General features: G+C 41.9%; 1 protein-coding gene across 10 annotated transcripts in view; it reads right to left on the bottom strand.

Moving 5' to 3' along the window:
• Positions 1 to 1,674: 1,674 nt before the first annotated feature.
• PTPRM (protein tyrosine phosphatase receptor type M) overlaps positions 1,675 to 16,749 on the bottom strand; it is a 700,717-nt gene continuing 685,642 nt past the window's right edge. For 5 of the 10 annotated variants that reach the window (XM_075920954.2, XM_075920955.2, XM_075920961.2 and 2 more), the window contains 3 exons: positions 15,286 to 15,449; positions 12,849 to 12,984; positions 1,676 to 2,572 (listed from right to left, as the gene is read on the bottom strand). In XM_075920954.2, the coding sequence (XP_075777069.1) occupies positions 2,519 to 2,572; positions 12,849 to 12,984; positions 15,286 to 15,449 (354 nt within the window). In that variant the 3' untranslated portion in view covers positions 1,676 to 2,518. Of the gene's footprint in view, positions 2,573 to 12,848; positions 12,985 to 15,285; positions 15,450 to 16,749 lie in introns of all 10 variants that reach the window. The other 5 variants (XM_075920963.2, XM_075920959.2, XM_075920960.2 and 2 more) reach the window with 2 other exon arrangements.

Raw genomic sequence — 16,749 nt, 5'->3', positions numbered from 1 at the left:
CGCTGTCCCTTTGAAATACCACCAAGGCATTTCAAAGGGGCAGCACAGTAGGAGCCTGGGATCAGATGGAGTCCCCAGCTGACCCTGGGCACCAGGCAGTGCTGCCCCTTTGAAGCGCCACCCCAGAGTTTCAAAGGGGCAGCCCAACGCATAGCCTGGGTTCGGCTGGAGACTCCAACTGATCCCTCCCACAGCACTGCTGCTGCCCCTCTGAAATGCCAGGACAGTGGCGTTTCCAAGGGGTGGTGCTGCATGGAACCGGGATCAGCTGGGGACTCCAGCTGATCCAGGGCTCCTGCGGTGCTGCCCTTTGGAAACGCCGCTGTGTTTCAAAGGGGCAGTGCATGCCATTAATTGCAATTAATTTTTTTAATCACTTGACAGCCCTAATTTTATTTGTATCAGATTACTCCCATGAAGTTATCATTTCATAGCAGATTATAATGACTACATGAAAATACACACAAATTATAGTATGTAGCTTAAAACATAGCATATCGGGACTGCGTTTTGTCACACAAATCTTCAATGGTCTCAGAGCTATCAGAGTAGAAATCTCCCTGATAAAATCCTTCAGAATGCTGGTGTGCTTTTTTATTACAGTTTCTCTGGTGCCACTATATATTTTGTAAAAAAAATTCTTGGGGAGGTGGTGTTCGCTGGCTATAGGATTTTTATGAGAGATTTCATTTTAGATTTTATAATTTCCCGCTGGGGAGGAGGGCCTCTAAAACAAGTTTCTATACCTAAATTTTGCATTGGCTTTGGTCTGTGTGTTCACCATTGTGATTCATTCAGTCTAAACTGGAACTTTTAGAATCAGAAGATGCAAAATAAATTTTGTGTCACAGACATGTGGGCCCTTAGGATGGCTAGATCATTAGCTGTGACCATTGTCTTAACTAGCATGTTACCACTTGAAGCAGCCAGCCACTTTCTTTTATCATGATGCCTGTTGTTTAGCTTTTTGGAATAATTCATTATAAATCAGTAAGTTACCCTGGAATGTCTGATTTATCCTGATGAAAACGGGAAAGATTCATGTGTGGCACAGTAAGCTGTGGAACCTTTTCTATCTTGAATTAGCTCCTCTTGCTGGCTGCCTCTCTACTGCACTTAACAGGTTGTTGTCATCTACGCATGCATAGCTGCTCTCCACTGCTCATCTCTCTGAAAATACTGTAACGACAGTAATGAGTTTTAACTACAAAAAGCTGTCAGAGAGTAGATCATAGAGTGACCCAATTAACATGGAAGCTCTAGTTACGTATATAACTATAATCACCAACATGAATTAATTTATTGTCACAACACTCATTGTTCCCAGGTAGGGATGGATTATCGCAATTTTACAGATGGGGAAACTGAGGCAAGGCACAATTATGTGACTGATCTATGATCGCATAAGAAGCTTGTTGTAGACCTGAGAATTGAACTACACCACCACCCTTCCTCTTATGAAGAGACCCCAGTCTCCAGATCTCTAATATGTGCACCTGCATTTTAAAAACATTTTTATTCTGTCTGGGGTGTTATAATCCCTGGCTTGACTGCTGCTGTTGGTTTTTGTTGTGCCAAATTGCCTTTACAGATGGCTCAGCACTTTTGAGAATCTTTTATCGTGTTCAACTGAAGGCATTTACATGCCATGAGATACTATAAATTAAACAAGATTTTATCATGTATGTAATTATTTATTGAGCTGAGAATCCATAGAAGGTAAACAAGTGTTTACAATATCATACAGTAAGCATTTCCAGGTTTTAATAAAAATGATTGTCACTCATCGTGCTTCACAAAAATTTTCTTTTAATGAATAAATAATTTGATGAAATCAAAAAATATTTACAATATAGACAAATGAAAAAAAGCTTTGGATATATTAATCTGAGCATTCTGTAGTTTGCATTTTCTAACTGTATTTCTATCAAGACTGCCTCTGAAATGATACAAACTGGACAGAAACTGCAACTCAACAAAGTTAATGTGGTTTGTTATATGTGTATCCATTAGTTCAAATAAGCTACATATGCTTCATTTATTATGCATGTGTTAGAATACAAATATAACTAAAATAATATATTATCAGAATGTTAGACAGCATTCTCCACAAAACAGAAATGTACACTAGGCTGTGACAATAACAGAGGATCACAGGCAACAAAATATAACAAAAAAGTACAAATTCCTTCATAAGAATATAATTGTGCTCTTTAATTTACCAGATGACTATGCTGCTCTACCAAGTTGGAAGTTTTTTGCATAAATGCAGTATCCAACAACCACGATGTGTGTCTGTGTATGTGTTTGTATGTGTGTCAAGCAGCGGCATTACAGTGGTAATTGGGCAGTGCAAGCAGTTTTTATAAACACTTTCTCCAGCTCTTAAAAAGAGCCAATTATACAAAGCAATAGAAGCATAACACTGAGAAGTCTTCATCTCATATACACAAATATCATGAAACAACTTGCTTTGTTTGTGGTGCTGAGAGGAGCTTTATCGCTGCTGTTTGTGCAATCAGCCAGAATTCAAGTATTCCAAAGCCACTTCATAGCAGAATTTGTATTGATCCTGAAAAATGAACACAAACATCCCCCCAACAAAGTCATTCACAGAAGAAATTTAATTAAGGATTTGAGTTTTTTTGTTCTATTAAAATTATTTACTATCAGATCTGGTCAGTGTGAATCAGTTTGCAAAACCAATTTGTATTCATAAAAGAAAAGCTTCACACTTACAGCACATACAGTAAATTACATTGGTGATCATCCTATAACAATGCTATATTTAGCCAAGCAAGCATGTCTATAATGGGAAATCAGTAAAAAAACCTGGCCTGTAAACCTTTAGTAATGTGGCAAAAAGTTCATACTGGAATTCCCTTGTGGTAACGTTTATGTTAAAACATGCCTGGTTTCTACTGTTTTTCAGTTTGCAAACTGTATTTTATTTTTGTCCGTGAATTCACCGAATTTCTTTACTCTACTGCCTGTACACCTAATTTAAAATCCTCACAAGCCCACACTCTAGTTAACTTTTCCTCTCACACTGAAGTACATACATCAGGTATTGAGTTTTACAGTAACACAAGGAGTATTTTCAGCTAATAAATTCTTTCTTTGCACACAGACCAGTGTTTCTAGTGGAGTGGGGCCACCTGGAACTAGGGGAGCAACCAGGCACAACCCCTGAAGAAACACCCTGGTGAGCAAATGGTATGTGCATCTCTCAGAAGTGGAGAAAGAGACGGGACCACTTTGTACCTCCTCCTTTCTACCTCCAGGGGCACAGAGGGACTGCAAGGGCCTGGCCTTATGCCTCCCTGTTGGCTGCTTATCCACATAGGCAAGGCACAATCTAGTCTTCTGAGCATTTGAACAACACATGGTAGGTAAGATTGAGGGTGCTGCGTTTCGTGTCCATCTCTTTTTATGGTTCTGCTGATCAGTGACTTTATTTGGTAAAATTCTAAACATTTCAGTAACAAAAAACGGATGAGAAATGGCTGTTATTCCACTGAATCCAAGTGTCAGCTGTTCTGAGTTCCAAAAATTAAGTTTGAATGTACTGCCAAGTAGATTATAATTTTCTGTCAGTGGAATAAGCAGGGGAGCTGATAGCCTTGCTGGGTCTCTGGGCAAGGTGAGCAGGGTTGCCAGGTGTCTGGAATTGAACTTAAGCCTCCTGTCCAGTAGAAAAATTGAGAAAATACCAGATACCTAAAATGTCCGGTACTTTCTGATATTTTCCTGTCCAGGAGGTGAAAATCCTGGGTGCTTACCAGGTTCCACAGGGAGGTAAGATGGCAGGAAGCCATCTTATGGATTGTTTCTTTTTTTTTTTGCTTGACAACTCTCGGGTACCCGTTTTTTGTTTTTTTTCAGAATCCATCTGGCAACCCTAAAGGTGACATGGCCTGCTCCCAGAAGTGCCAGGGCCTCAGGAGGAAGGGGCAGGGCTAAGGGCAGCCTGCCCTCAGCACTGCCTGAACTGTGGTGCCCTCCACCACAGCACTGCCTGGAGTGTACTGCTCCTGCCCTATCAGGGAGCCCTAAAAGCCACCTACAGTGGGGTGCTTCAACAGCAATTTCAAGGGCTCAGGGCTTCAGGTGCCACAGCTGCCGCAGCCGTGACAACCAGAGCCCCAAACTCCATTGAATCACCAGGTCCCAGGGCAACTGTCCCCTCTATCCCCCCATCAGTAGGGGGTAGGAGTAAGCACAGCCTCTATCATATTCATTTTAGGTAATAAAATAGGACAGATCACGTGCTGTTGTGTAGTAATAACCACCTTGCTTACTGGCTGACAACACTGAGCCTTTACTTTTATACTGAACAAGATGATTAGACAGAATATGTTACACTTCAGCTATGGTCTTCTTTCTGCCTGAAGCAAATATCTGAGGGGATTCTATTGCCCATACAACTCACACATTCAACTTATAGTCATGTGTTTATTGATCAGACAATGTACCTGAATGATTTCAATAGACAGAATCAGAAAAAGTGGAAGAAAAAAGTCTACAGCAATGGTTTAAAACAAAGATGTGTGGTCCTGCTGCCTCAAAAGTTAAGGAACAGAATTGTTTGGACTTAAACCACTATGGTGGCAAGTGAGAGAACTGCGGGTTTTAAGATCCTGCAGGGTCACATAAACGGTAGTGTATTTGGATCTCTGTTGAATGACAAAACCCCCACAAATATGGGGTAAATTATATCTTTACAATTTTTACTGCACAGGCGGAGGTGACTAAATCACAGTCATGTTATCATTATATAACACACACTGGGACAATGATCAACCAGACAGACATTTCATTTTTTCCAAGCTCATTTTATAGTGATTTACTGATTCAGCGAAATAACTGGCATTTCCAGTAAATGCAAGTCCCAGATTACTGCCTTACAGAACAGACATTATTATTTCCCCATGCTCACTGCTGTGTGTTCTTTGCACATTTTACTATTTACTTGGTGATAAATATTAAAAACCTTTTTTATCTAGCTTTATCTAGCTTCAGAGAGAAGTATTTATATGGAGCACACACTGGTCGACTCAGTAATGTTTATGAAACTTTTTGTCATGGTTCAGTAAAGATACCCTACTGCTAAATGTTACATGCATGTGTACAGAATTTCATGAATTTTCTGTTTGTTAGATCAGTGGCTCTGAACCTTTCTAGACTACTGTACCCTTTCAGGAGTCGGATGTGTCTCGCATGCCCCTAAGTTACACCTTACTTAAAAACGACTTGCTTACAAAATCAGACATAAAAAGTACCAGTATTACAGTCCAGTATTACTGGAAAATTTGCTTACTTTCTCATTTTTACCATATAATTGTAAAATAAATCAACTGGAATATAAATATACTTCAGTGTATAGTAAATAAATCAATATAAACAAATCATGGTCTGTAAGGAATTTTACATTGTATTGACTTTGTTAATGCTATTTATGTAGCCAGATATCTAGATGAGCTGATATATACCCTGGAACACCTATGCATACTCCCAGGGGAACATATCTTCCTAGTTGAGAACCACTGTGTTAGATGAATGTGTCATTCGGATTTTTGTATTTCCAGGGAATTCAAAGAATTTAATGAAATTAAAAGATGAACTTGTAAGTATGCACCACAAAGACTTTCCTTAATCCAGTGAGAGAATGTGTAGCAACATTTACACAGCAGTCCTGGAACTCCTCTCATGAAATATTAAAGACTAACAATCCAATGGGTTTACAGATTGCCATTCCTCAAAGGATAGCAAATCACGTTACAAAGCATTATTCTGAGTAGGAGAAACTGAGGCAAAGAGCTGTTCACTACTTCCAGGTCACAAAGTAAATGGTCAGTGGCCACCTTAGGAACAGAACTAGATTTCTTGACACTAAGTTCCCTTTTCCTACCATGATAAAAGGCTGAGCCAAATGCATATTTTCAAAACAACACCTTTGAATTGCTGCCATTTATAACACTATATCCTCCTGCAGAGGACTGGCCAGGGGATTTAGGAGATTCAGAATCTATTCCTGTCTTTGCCACTGGCCCGCTGGTTAATCTCATCACTCCATACCTCAGTTTCCTCATGGATAAAATGGGCATAATGATGCTGACCTTTCTAAAGTGTGTTGAGATCAACTGGTGAAAAGCAGAGCAGAAGAGGGAGGCATTACTAATTATTATTATATATTTGTTTAAAAAGCTGTTATGTGATATAGAAAACATTTCCTATCTGATTAATAAAACAAAACAAAATAAAAAAGTATGGAGGTCACTGTGGGGGGTACATTCTCAAGTGGCTGACTGAGAAAACTGCTCTTGAAGGCCCATCACAAACTGCAACGTAGAGCTACCATGTTCTACAACTGTACATTTCCACCTCGTTTTATTTTCATCCCCATAAAATAAGCGTATCAGAATCACCGAGGTCTGTGAACTTAAACCCTAGGCAATGCAGGAGTGGGAGGGAGGAGGGGGGACATGTGAGGTCAGATGTCCCACAGATTTCTGCCAGAGTGTAGCTGAGGGGGACGTGCTGGGGAAAGGCACTGACACTGTGCACTCCCTCTGAACTCTGCTAGGTGGCACCTGGAGCAGGGAAGCGACATCAGGCTGGCAGCAGGCTCAACCTTGGAGCCTGACTGAATGCATGTGAGGCTACAGGAGCGAGTTCAGAGCAATGGGGGTGGGAGGGCAGTTGAGGCAGCATGGGTGGTATGGGGATGTGTATGGAGCAGCAGGGGGTGGAGAGCTGGGTGGGTAGCCCAGGGGAGACGGGGAGGGGAGGGGGACAGAAGCAATGGGGGATGGGTGAGGGGTTAGGGCAGGGGTCTCCAATCTTTTTAACCACATGATCACTTTTTCTATTTAAGTGTAATGTAAGATCTACCTCAAACCCAAGTACCCTTGCCCCACTTCCTTCCTGCCCCTTCTTTGAGGCCCTGCCCCCCTCCATCCCTTCTCTGAGGCCTCACTCCATTCCTCTTCCTCTCCCATCCTCACTCACTTTCACCAGGCTGAGGTAGAGGGTTGGGTGCAGACTCTGGTCTTGGGCCAAGGTTTGGAGTGTGGGAGGGGTTCCGGGCTTAGCCCAGAGTGGGGGATTGGGGTCCAGGAGGGGTTTCAGGGTGCAAGCTCTGGGAAGGAGTTTGAGTGCAGGGGAACTCACGTCTGGCACAGTAGGTGGGGTGCAGGAGGGGGTTCAGGGCTGGGACAGGGTTCAGGAAGCAGGCTCTGGCTGGGCACCATTTAACTGAGACAGCTTCAGGGGAGTGGAGCAGTGAGGTTAAGGCAGGCTTACTCCTGCCCTGGCCTTGCACCACTCCTGAAAGCAGCTGGCATGCACAGCAATGGCTCCTTGTCGCTATGTGCTGCCCCTTATCTACAGGCACAAAGCCCACAGCTTCAACTGGCCATGGTTCCCCATTATTGATCAATGGGAGTTGCAGGAGGGATGTCTGCAAGCAAGGACAGCGTGTGGAGACCTCCTGCTCTGCCCTTCTCAGGGACTGCAGGGACATGCCAGCCACTTCCAGGAGCAGCAATTACCATGATGGGGATAATTACTCCGGTCACGAGAGGTTAGGCATTTTAGAACTCACTACTCAAAGAATTAAATTGAAGCACAAGATAGAAATGAAAATTATGAAATGAACAGATTAGTCAAAAACCAAAAATAAAATACTTTGTAAGCAGTAAAAGGAGTCGGGAGTTACAAGTGAAGGACAGTGTGTGTTTGTGAGAATGACAGACACACACACACTGTGTTAGCGTGACAGAGATTTGCATTGCCTAGTTCCCTCCATCCCCTTCTCTCTGTGTGGAGGTAGGGTACAGGAGTGGGGAAAGCAGGGACACCCTGACACGGGTGGAGGGGCAGCTGAAGTGCCTGCACTTGACAGTCTCTTGGCCAAACCAGTCAAGATCACCTGTCAGAGGCTCCAAGATCTACCCGTAGATCCCAATCTACTGGTTGGTGACCACTGAGTTAGAGAATGTGGCAACAGGAGCGGCCGGGGGGAGTGGGAGGGGGGGGAGGTGCGAGAATGTGGGGGAGAAGTAGCAGAGCCTTGGACAATGGGGAGGTGGGTGGGAATGTGGGCCTGAAACACAGTAGTAGTTATATAGATAAACAATGCTTTATCTTATAGCATTGTTATATGTAGTTATATAGATTTTGTTTCATAAGCTTTATTTTATTGCAGCTGCTAGGTATTCAAATATATTTTGTATTATATACTATATGGGCATGTCTACACTAGCTCGTTAATTCGAGCAAATCAGGCTACCAGAGTTACAAATGAAGCCCAGGATTTAAATATCCCGGGCTTTATTTGAATGTTCCCGTCTGGCCGCCGTTTTTAAATCCCCCTTAGTTCGAACGAACTGCTACATGCGGCAGCTTAAAGTTAATCCGAACTAAATCCTTAGTTCAGATTAACTGTTACTCCTCGTGGAATAAGGTAAGATAAGAGACAGAAGATGCTAGCACCAGATGGGCAGAATGGTTAACAAGGAGGTGTGAACTCAGGTGTCACTCAAATTCAGGATGGCTGAAGAGGGGCAGACCTGATGACCCTAAACTTAAAGCAAAGGCATATGCCTGTGAATATGATCTGTGAATGAGATAGACCAGCTGCACTCCCAGGATATTCATGGATGGAGCATGACAATGGAAGCAGCCTGGAGGTAAACACCAATTAACAATTAGATGACTCCCGCATGACACTGCAAAACCCACAGACGACAGGTGGGACTCAACTATAAAAGTGGGTTGAGTAGCCATGAAGCTTTGGGCTAGTCCTGTGAAGACAACTTTGGAGCACTGGATTGTGACCAACAGAACCCATCTCCTTCCTCATGCCCAGCCCACTTGGCCACTAGGCACGAGCACCCATAAGACTGGTAATTGTGACACCAGCTTCAGGACTTGTACATGTGCGAATGAATGCCTATGCTGGTCTCTCTGCTCTATTTGCAATAAACGTGGCATATTGCCTTTTCTCCCTGTAAAAGATCCTGTGTGCTGCTTATAAGCACAACAGGAGCTTGGGTAAGTGGTGAGGACGTGGGAGGCAGCAAGGGCCAGGACAATGAGGAGTGAGGGGAAAACAAGTACATTTTCCTTTGAAACTGTGGCAATGATATTTCATTTCACTTTTTTCTAAAGGCCCTGATCCAGCAGAGTACTTAAACTTGCTTAAATCCAAGCACTGGAGCAGTTCTATTGATTTCAATGGGAGCATTCAAATGTTTAAAATTGAGCATATACTTAAGAGTTTGTTGGATTAGGATCTTAATTTTGGAATATATTATACTAAATAATAATAAAGAAGTGGAAAGTCACACTGTTAAACTTTGTAATGTTAATAACCAAAGTCGATCAGATGTGAAGCTTTGATCCATATTCAAGTTCCTAAACTTTGGGTCAAACCGAAGCATCTTCACAAGAGTGCTGGGATTTGGAGTTCCAAATTGGCTCAATTATAAAAATAAACCTGAGCTGTTAAATTGAAATCTGGACCTACATTTGATTTGCTTCATGTTTCTGCATGGATTGGATTCTGTGTCCTAGTTTTCAGTCTGTCTCTAGTTAAAAGTGAGCTGTAAAGGGAAAATGGAATTGCAGGCAAGCTCAGAAACATGACTTGAACATCTCTGCTACGTGTGCTGCGCGCAGGGCCGGACGGAGGCATGGGCCAGCCGGGCAGCTGCCCAGGGTGCCAACCGATGGGGGGTGCCTGATGGCAGCTGTAAGGGGCACGCGGTGTCCCTTACAGCTGGCATCAGGCGCTGCGCCCAGCTACCGCAGCACCGGCCCGCCCGCATCCCCGCGGCGCCGGCCAGCAACGCCTTTCCCCCCACGGCCGTGGGGCCCTAAACAGCCCAGCGCGCGCGCCAGCAGCAACAACTGGGCCGGACTGGGCTGCACTTGCGCCATACGCTCTAGGGGCGGGCCCTGGGCTGCGTGCCAGCGGCTGTATCCAAGCCGCGCAGGAGATTGATCACATAAATCTTTTTAAATTTACTTTCCAAAAATTCTTTCAAACCACTGTCTACCTGCCATGAAATCTGTTCTTCCAGGCTTGCTAATAATGTCCCAGAGTCAGAAACCAGAAGAGACATCATAGCCACCAGGAGGGTTAGCATAAAGTTTCTGGTACTTGTGATTCCTTTGGGTATGTCTAGACTACATGCCTCTGCTGGCAGAGGCATGTAAAATAGGCTACCCAACATAGTCAATGAAGTGGTAATTTAAATATCCCCCACTTCATTAAAATAAAATGTCTGCCACGCTGTGCTGGCTCAGCTGATTGTCGGCACAGCGCGCAAGTCAAGACGCGGATTGGTCGACAAGGGAAGCCTTTGTTGACTGCTCCCTTATGTCTCGTGAAATGAGGTTTACAGGAGTGGTCCACAAAGGCTTCCCTTGTCGACCGATCCATGTCTTGACTCGCAAGCTGTGTCTATGATCGGCTGCACTGGCACAGCGTGGCAGACATTTTTATTTTAATGAAGCTGGAGATATTTAAATCTCTGCTCCATTGACTATGTCGGGTAGCCTATTTTACATGCCTCTGTCGGCAGAGGCATGTAGTCTAGACGTAACTTAAGAGAGCCAATGTTTCCTTGTTAACCCAGAAGAGAGAGCAGATTCAAATGGAGAGGTAAAATAATTTTATAAGGTTAAATTAGAATGGATTCCTGACATAATAATTGGTTGTTGATTGGTTTGGAAATATCTCTGTTCTTCAAACTGATATAATAAAACAGTGCAATCCAGAGCTTCTTCGTATGTATTTCTCTTTTAGAACAATCTCAATCAGCTATAATATAAAATCGTAAAACATGACCAAAAGCAGTTCTAGAAATAAAAACTCTGTTGTCTCTTGAGTACCTACCCTGAACCCTTCTGCATACCACCAGAATTTTTAAACAGTGTCCACCCACTCTGATCAGCAGATACCAGTCGCCTCTGATTCTTAGAGTATGTCTACACAGCAGGGCAAAAGTCGAATTAAGATACACAACTTCAGCTATGTCAGCTGAAGTCAAAATAACTTAATTCAGCTTTTGGCGCTGTCTACACAGGACACTCTTCCTTCAACTTCCGTTACTCCGTGTGAAATGAGGGTTACAGGAGTCAGACTAAGAAGTCTTCCAGTTCTCTATTACTTTGAAATAATGGCTTGCTGTGCAGATGTGCTCTTCGTTATTTCAGAATAACGTCACCTATTCTGAAATAACGCTGCTGGGTAGACCTAGCCTTAAGAGACCTGAGAACAGCAGGCATACCAGATACAAATCCACATCTACATGGACTGAGTAGAAAAACAGCACATTTCTATTTACACCCACCAAACAAAAAATTAGGACTGTCCTGAGAGTTCTAAACTGAGGGACAGGAGCCAAATGAATGGTCTGCTCCCAGCATCACAAAAGCTGGAAGGTTCCTCACTTCCAGATGGTGACAGTTCTACATTGTTAACTTGCTTCTTCATAGATGCAACCTCATACTCCCTGATCACCTTACTGCTGGCAAGGTGCTAGTTCACCTCTGGTCCCAGCCAATGTGCACAGTCTGTCTCTTACTGGTGCCTGGCCTGAGGGAGGGACAGGAATTCTCTGCAGTGGAGGTGGGGCACCTTGGTAGGTCTGAAGAAGGGGTTTCTTCAAAAGTGACGTGGAACACACTGGCACTTACTGCAATCAACAATATAGCCTGAGCCCTACTCCACAGAAGCCAGAAACCCTCCCTCTTTCTAGTGCATCACCCCTAAGGAGCTTAGCCAACCCACTAGCATTCGCTGTTTCTCAAGGTTTTCACCATCTGAGGCCAGACTTGCAGTGGAAACTTCTCATAAGAGTTCCGGGGTGAGGGTGGAAGGTGTGTCAGTTCTCAGGGATCTCCCTGCCTCCTTTTTGGGACTTTGGGGTAGAAAAGATGCCCAACCCCAGGTAAGTCCCTACTAACTAAATCTCTATTTTCCAGAGTTTACATGGTTAACTCATACTGAGTTACGATGTCTAAAATTACACAAATACGTCATCTGTCATCCAAGCCAATCTGCTTTCACAAAAGCTGACCCTGGGGTGGGGCGCATTAAAAGCACTGCTTTTAAAGTCCACAGGCAGTGCCCTTCATAATTCAAAATTCAGTTTCTAGATAGGTTTCAAAGGTCCTGAGACCATCACATTGAATTGGGTGGAACTGTTCCATCCTTCTCTCAATACAGAACTACAAAGCAGAACATAACAGCCTGCTGATTTAAGCTGTCTTACAGCACTTGTGTCACAGCCATGAGAGTTCCTACAATTCTACATTAAAAAAAGATTCAATAAAACACTCTATAAAAATAATTGCACATGGCCCCTTGTTTCTGAACTTCTTTAATCTTTCTATGAGGTAGAGCAACCATAATTAAATGCAATATTCTGGATGTCAAACTGAAATCCAGGGCTTTGATAAATATTAGGCGATTAAGCTATTTATAAAATATATAATTTGAAAATCTGGCATTTCATTTTACATTGCTATTATTTCTGCTGTGCGATGGCTGCTCTCCACACGGATTGCATTGCCAGAAAGGCAAATTAATAAAGATGTTCTCTTGGAAGTTTTAAACTATTTCAAAAATGTAAATGAACAGAGACAAAGTCTCCTTAGGAAGAAAGCAGTGTAAAAATACTCTTACAAGTGAAGTGATTTCATTATCCCTTTTGAAAATAAATGACTTGCATACTTTTTTTGAACAACTCCTACTTCAAATCTTGGAAATCTCCCCAAGTCTATGATAAAAGAAAACATTTTCTTTTTAGTGGAGCAGTTAAAAAAGCTCATACCAGAAGGTCCACCATGTTAGGCTTATTATTTCTCAGTGTCTTCACAGCATGGAATACATCAACTGCCCTCTGGTGCCGAAGCATTTCACAAACAATGCTGATTGCACAAAACGTCCCACTGCGGCCACCTCCGTTTCTGCAATAAAAGTGATAAAATGGCTCCATTACTCATGACTGTATGTGACTAGTTCTCATACTGTGTCTGAATGTTCTATGAAACGTGTGATGCTCATATTGGTGAACCAATGGCTATTAATGCCTCCGAACACTAAGAAAGATGCAATTTCTAATTAAAATGAATCGGCTGAATTATCCAACATCTATACTACAGAATCCATCAGCTTGGAAGCCTGAGGGTAGCAGTGTTTCATGTTTGCACTTGCCTTTTCTATTAATTCAAATATCTGAAGAACAAAGTAACTATTTGGAAAACAGAATCGAGAGGAAAGGGGCCTGATATGCAGTCTGATATGTAAAGGAGCCTTAAAGTGAGGTAAATGATATTTCTGTTTAATATACGGCCCGTTTGCACTTACACAGCAACCTTAGTTTAATAAGAATCAGACTCAAATGCTGAAATATTAAACAGATTTTGGAGTTTGGTTTTGAGCTAGTTAGAAATTTTCCTATTTTGGGAGATGGTGCCTTATTTCTGGACAAAAAGATTTCCAGGGAACAGTAAATGCCCTGGCTACATTGTCTTATAATTTGTATTGGTATCTTTACTCTTAACATAGCCATTAGATGGTGCTGCAATATCCCACTACATTTTACCTATACCTTGTGGTTTTAGGTACAAGTATTGCACTAGCTACATGACAATGAGTGCTATTACAACTATATATTCCCCCATCATCCACAGTTTCAGAAGATGAGAACCAACACTGACTTGCTAAGTAGAAGTTAGAAATAAATGTTCATAGGCATGATCAAAAATATTTAATAATACTTTATTTTCAGTTATTTTTAATATTCAAGAGAATCTCTTTCTGGAAACCCTATTATTTGTACAGCTATTCTAATCAGAATCTTTAGGCTGCCCTTCGTCAGAAATAATAAACCTTAACAATTACCAGAGTGCAGACTAGTTAGCTAACGGGGTTTTCAAACCAGCACTCAGAAATGGTTGATTTTCAAAGGAAGCTAAGAAGTTTCACATCTGTCACATCCAGGCAGTATGAAAAGAATGCTCTCTGCTGTCAAAACATTGGCTGATATTGTGGGACTCTTTGAGAATTTTAATTAAACTAAAGTCATGTAAAAGGATTATGTTGAAGCTTTTTCTTTTCGCTGCTGCCTGGAAGTGACGCGTGTGTGATGTGGTACAGCTATTCAATATCACCAGCAACTATAGAGATAACAGTAATTTGCACTTCAAAAGGGCCTTTCAGCTGAATAACTCCAAACATTAATTAGTTAAACTACACAATATTTCTTTGATACCAGTATTATTATCCCCATTCTACAGATGGGGAAACTAAAGCACAGAGGATGAGTGCCCGTCCAGGTCAGTGGGTGATAGTAGTAAACTTGCAGTTTTCATCTGTAGTTACCAATTTCTATTTAATATAAACAGAACTGTCAGAAAGTTATTTTCTAGTATAGGCCCCGATTCATGAAAGCATTTAAGGGTGTGGGTAATTCCATCACTAATTAGGACAGCACTTTCATCAATACTGCTTTCCTGCATTGTAGCCTTAGTCACTGAGGACTCAATCCTCAGTAGGAGCTAAGGGCAAGAGGCATGTGGCAGGTTTTAAGTCCCTAAAACGGGAATAGCAGGCAGACTACAAAATAAAGAAACACAGTAGATTAGAGGCTATATACATTCTGGCTTACAATATCACAAGCCTACACGCTGCTGTTATAAAAGATAAGTCAATAATTTATTTTTAACTGGACCATTTTGCATGGTCCATCATTTCTCAAATGATTCAATTGTTTCAAATTTGGAGGTGACCATGCACAAGTTTTGCCTTTGTTTTGCTCTGACAGTTATGAAGTGGACTGACATGCAGTTTTAATTCATGGAAATAAGAAGTATAATGTTTTGCCCAGGGCCAGAAGCTTTTTTAATACATTCTATGAGTGTGATTTTCAGCACGTACAAATCACCACAAAACTGAGATTAGAAGAACTTGTTCCTCCACATGGAACAGTGTAAACTTGAGGCCTTGTGCAACCTATACAGGGTCCTCAGGCAAGAGGCTTTCAGGTTTCTCCCAAAGAATATGAATGATAACCTTCAATTTCCCACAAATGATCAACTTGTATGAGTTTCTGCTCTTTTTCAATGAGCTGCTGTGTAATTCAATTCCATATTATGGGACAAATTACCAGGTGCCCCTTGTCTTAATGCTAATCCTTTGAAACCCAACAAATACAGTAAATATTCATACTGCCTCCTTGTTTTCCCATCTTTATGTCAACTACTTACAAACAATGTACAACTGTACGCCCTTCTCCTCCATTGTAATCTTCCTGCCATTTATCCACCTGACGTATTTGTTTCAAAAAAGAACGTTTGGATACTGGAGTATCTCTGTACATAGGCCACCCTAAGAATTGAAATTGCTGCACCATTCGGTACCCATCTTGGGGCTGCAAAGATACAAACAACAAGCAAGAAAAAAAGGGAAGGCATTATTTATATTACACTCAAATAGCATAATTTAGGCAGTCTCTTCAAAGTTGTTAAAGGACAGCACTGCTTACAAATTACTGATGTAATTTCAACTGCCCTTGAGAGTTATGGCTTTTAATCTCCAACAGAGCTGTTAAGCACAAGATGTTCGAAATAGCAGGATATACAAAGAGACTAAAGTTGAACAATGATACACCTGCAAGAGTCAAGTAAATGATGATTTAATATTATAGTAGTCACTTGGTAAGCAAAGTGAAAGTCACAATACAATTTCAAATATAACCTCTGGTTTTTCACATGCTCTAACTTTCAGCTTTTTGGAAGAAACTTCCAATATTTCTTTCATTTCAAAAAGGAAGTTTGAGAAAAATCTTGCAAGCCATTTTGAGGAAATCAGGAGTGAAAAAAAATAAACTTCTGTTTTACAAATATCAAAGTGCACTTTATTAAACTGGGCTATGCTCAACTTCTCAAGAGAAATAGTTCTGAAGAGGGGCTTTGATACGTCAATTAATGTTTAGAACAAAGAAATAGAAGTGTTTACCTAACACTGTAGTTGCTATTCCTATTACATTGTAGTAACAGAGATGTCAGATTGACAAAAGAAGGGACCATTACCATACAAGAGTAGTACTGGAACGGTTATCAACTTGTCATCTAGTCCAATCCCCTGTACTCAAGGCTTCTACGGGCTTTGCCAGCTTTCTGTCAAAATTTGGAACCTACTGCACCTTTGGATGGTCCCTTCCATCTCACTGCTTCTTCCCTCAAAATAGGATTAATAATGATCAGTGATTATTAAATCGCACACCCTGTTAACATTCATGGGTTCTTAGATTTTATTCATAAAAAAACTACGAGGGCCTGCAAGACCCTAGAAATGCAAAAGAATGGGGAACGTATACTTATTCCCTGACTCCTGCCATAGGCACCACGTGCCTCTTTGGCTTTTTCCTCTCTTGTAGGGGAGCAGGTCACTGGGCATGTCTTATCTTGTTCCGGGGAGGGCTGATCCTCAGTGCACTCCACTTCCTCTCTGAGGGTACGTCTACACTAGCCCCCTAGTTCGAACTAGGGAGGCTAATGAGGGTGACCGAAATTGCTAATGAAGCACAGGATTTAAATATCCCGCACTTGATTAGCATAGTCCCGGCCGGTCGCCATTTTGGAAACTGACTAGCCCGAAGTAACTGCCCGCGTCTACACGCGGCAGAGAAGCGCGATTCCGAGATGAACCCCTTAGTTTGAATTAACTGT

The sequence above is a fragment of the Pelodiscus sinensis genome, chromosome 2 (genome assembly GCF_052426305.1).
Source record: "Pelodiscus sinensis isolate ZL-2025 chromosome 2, ASM5242630v1, whole genome shotgun sequence".
In the NCBI taxonomy this organism is placed as follows: domain Eukaryota; kingdom Metazoa; phylum Chordata; order Testudines; family Trionychidae; genus Pelodiscus; species Pelodiscus sinensis.
This window is presented reverse-complemented; position numbering and strand designations above follow the sequence as displayed.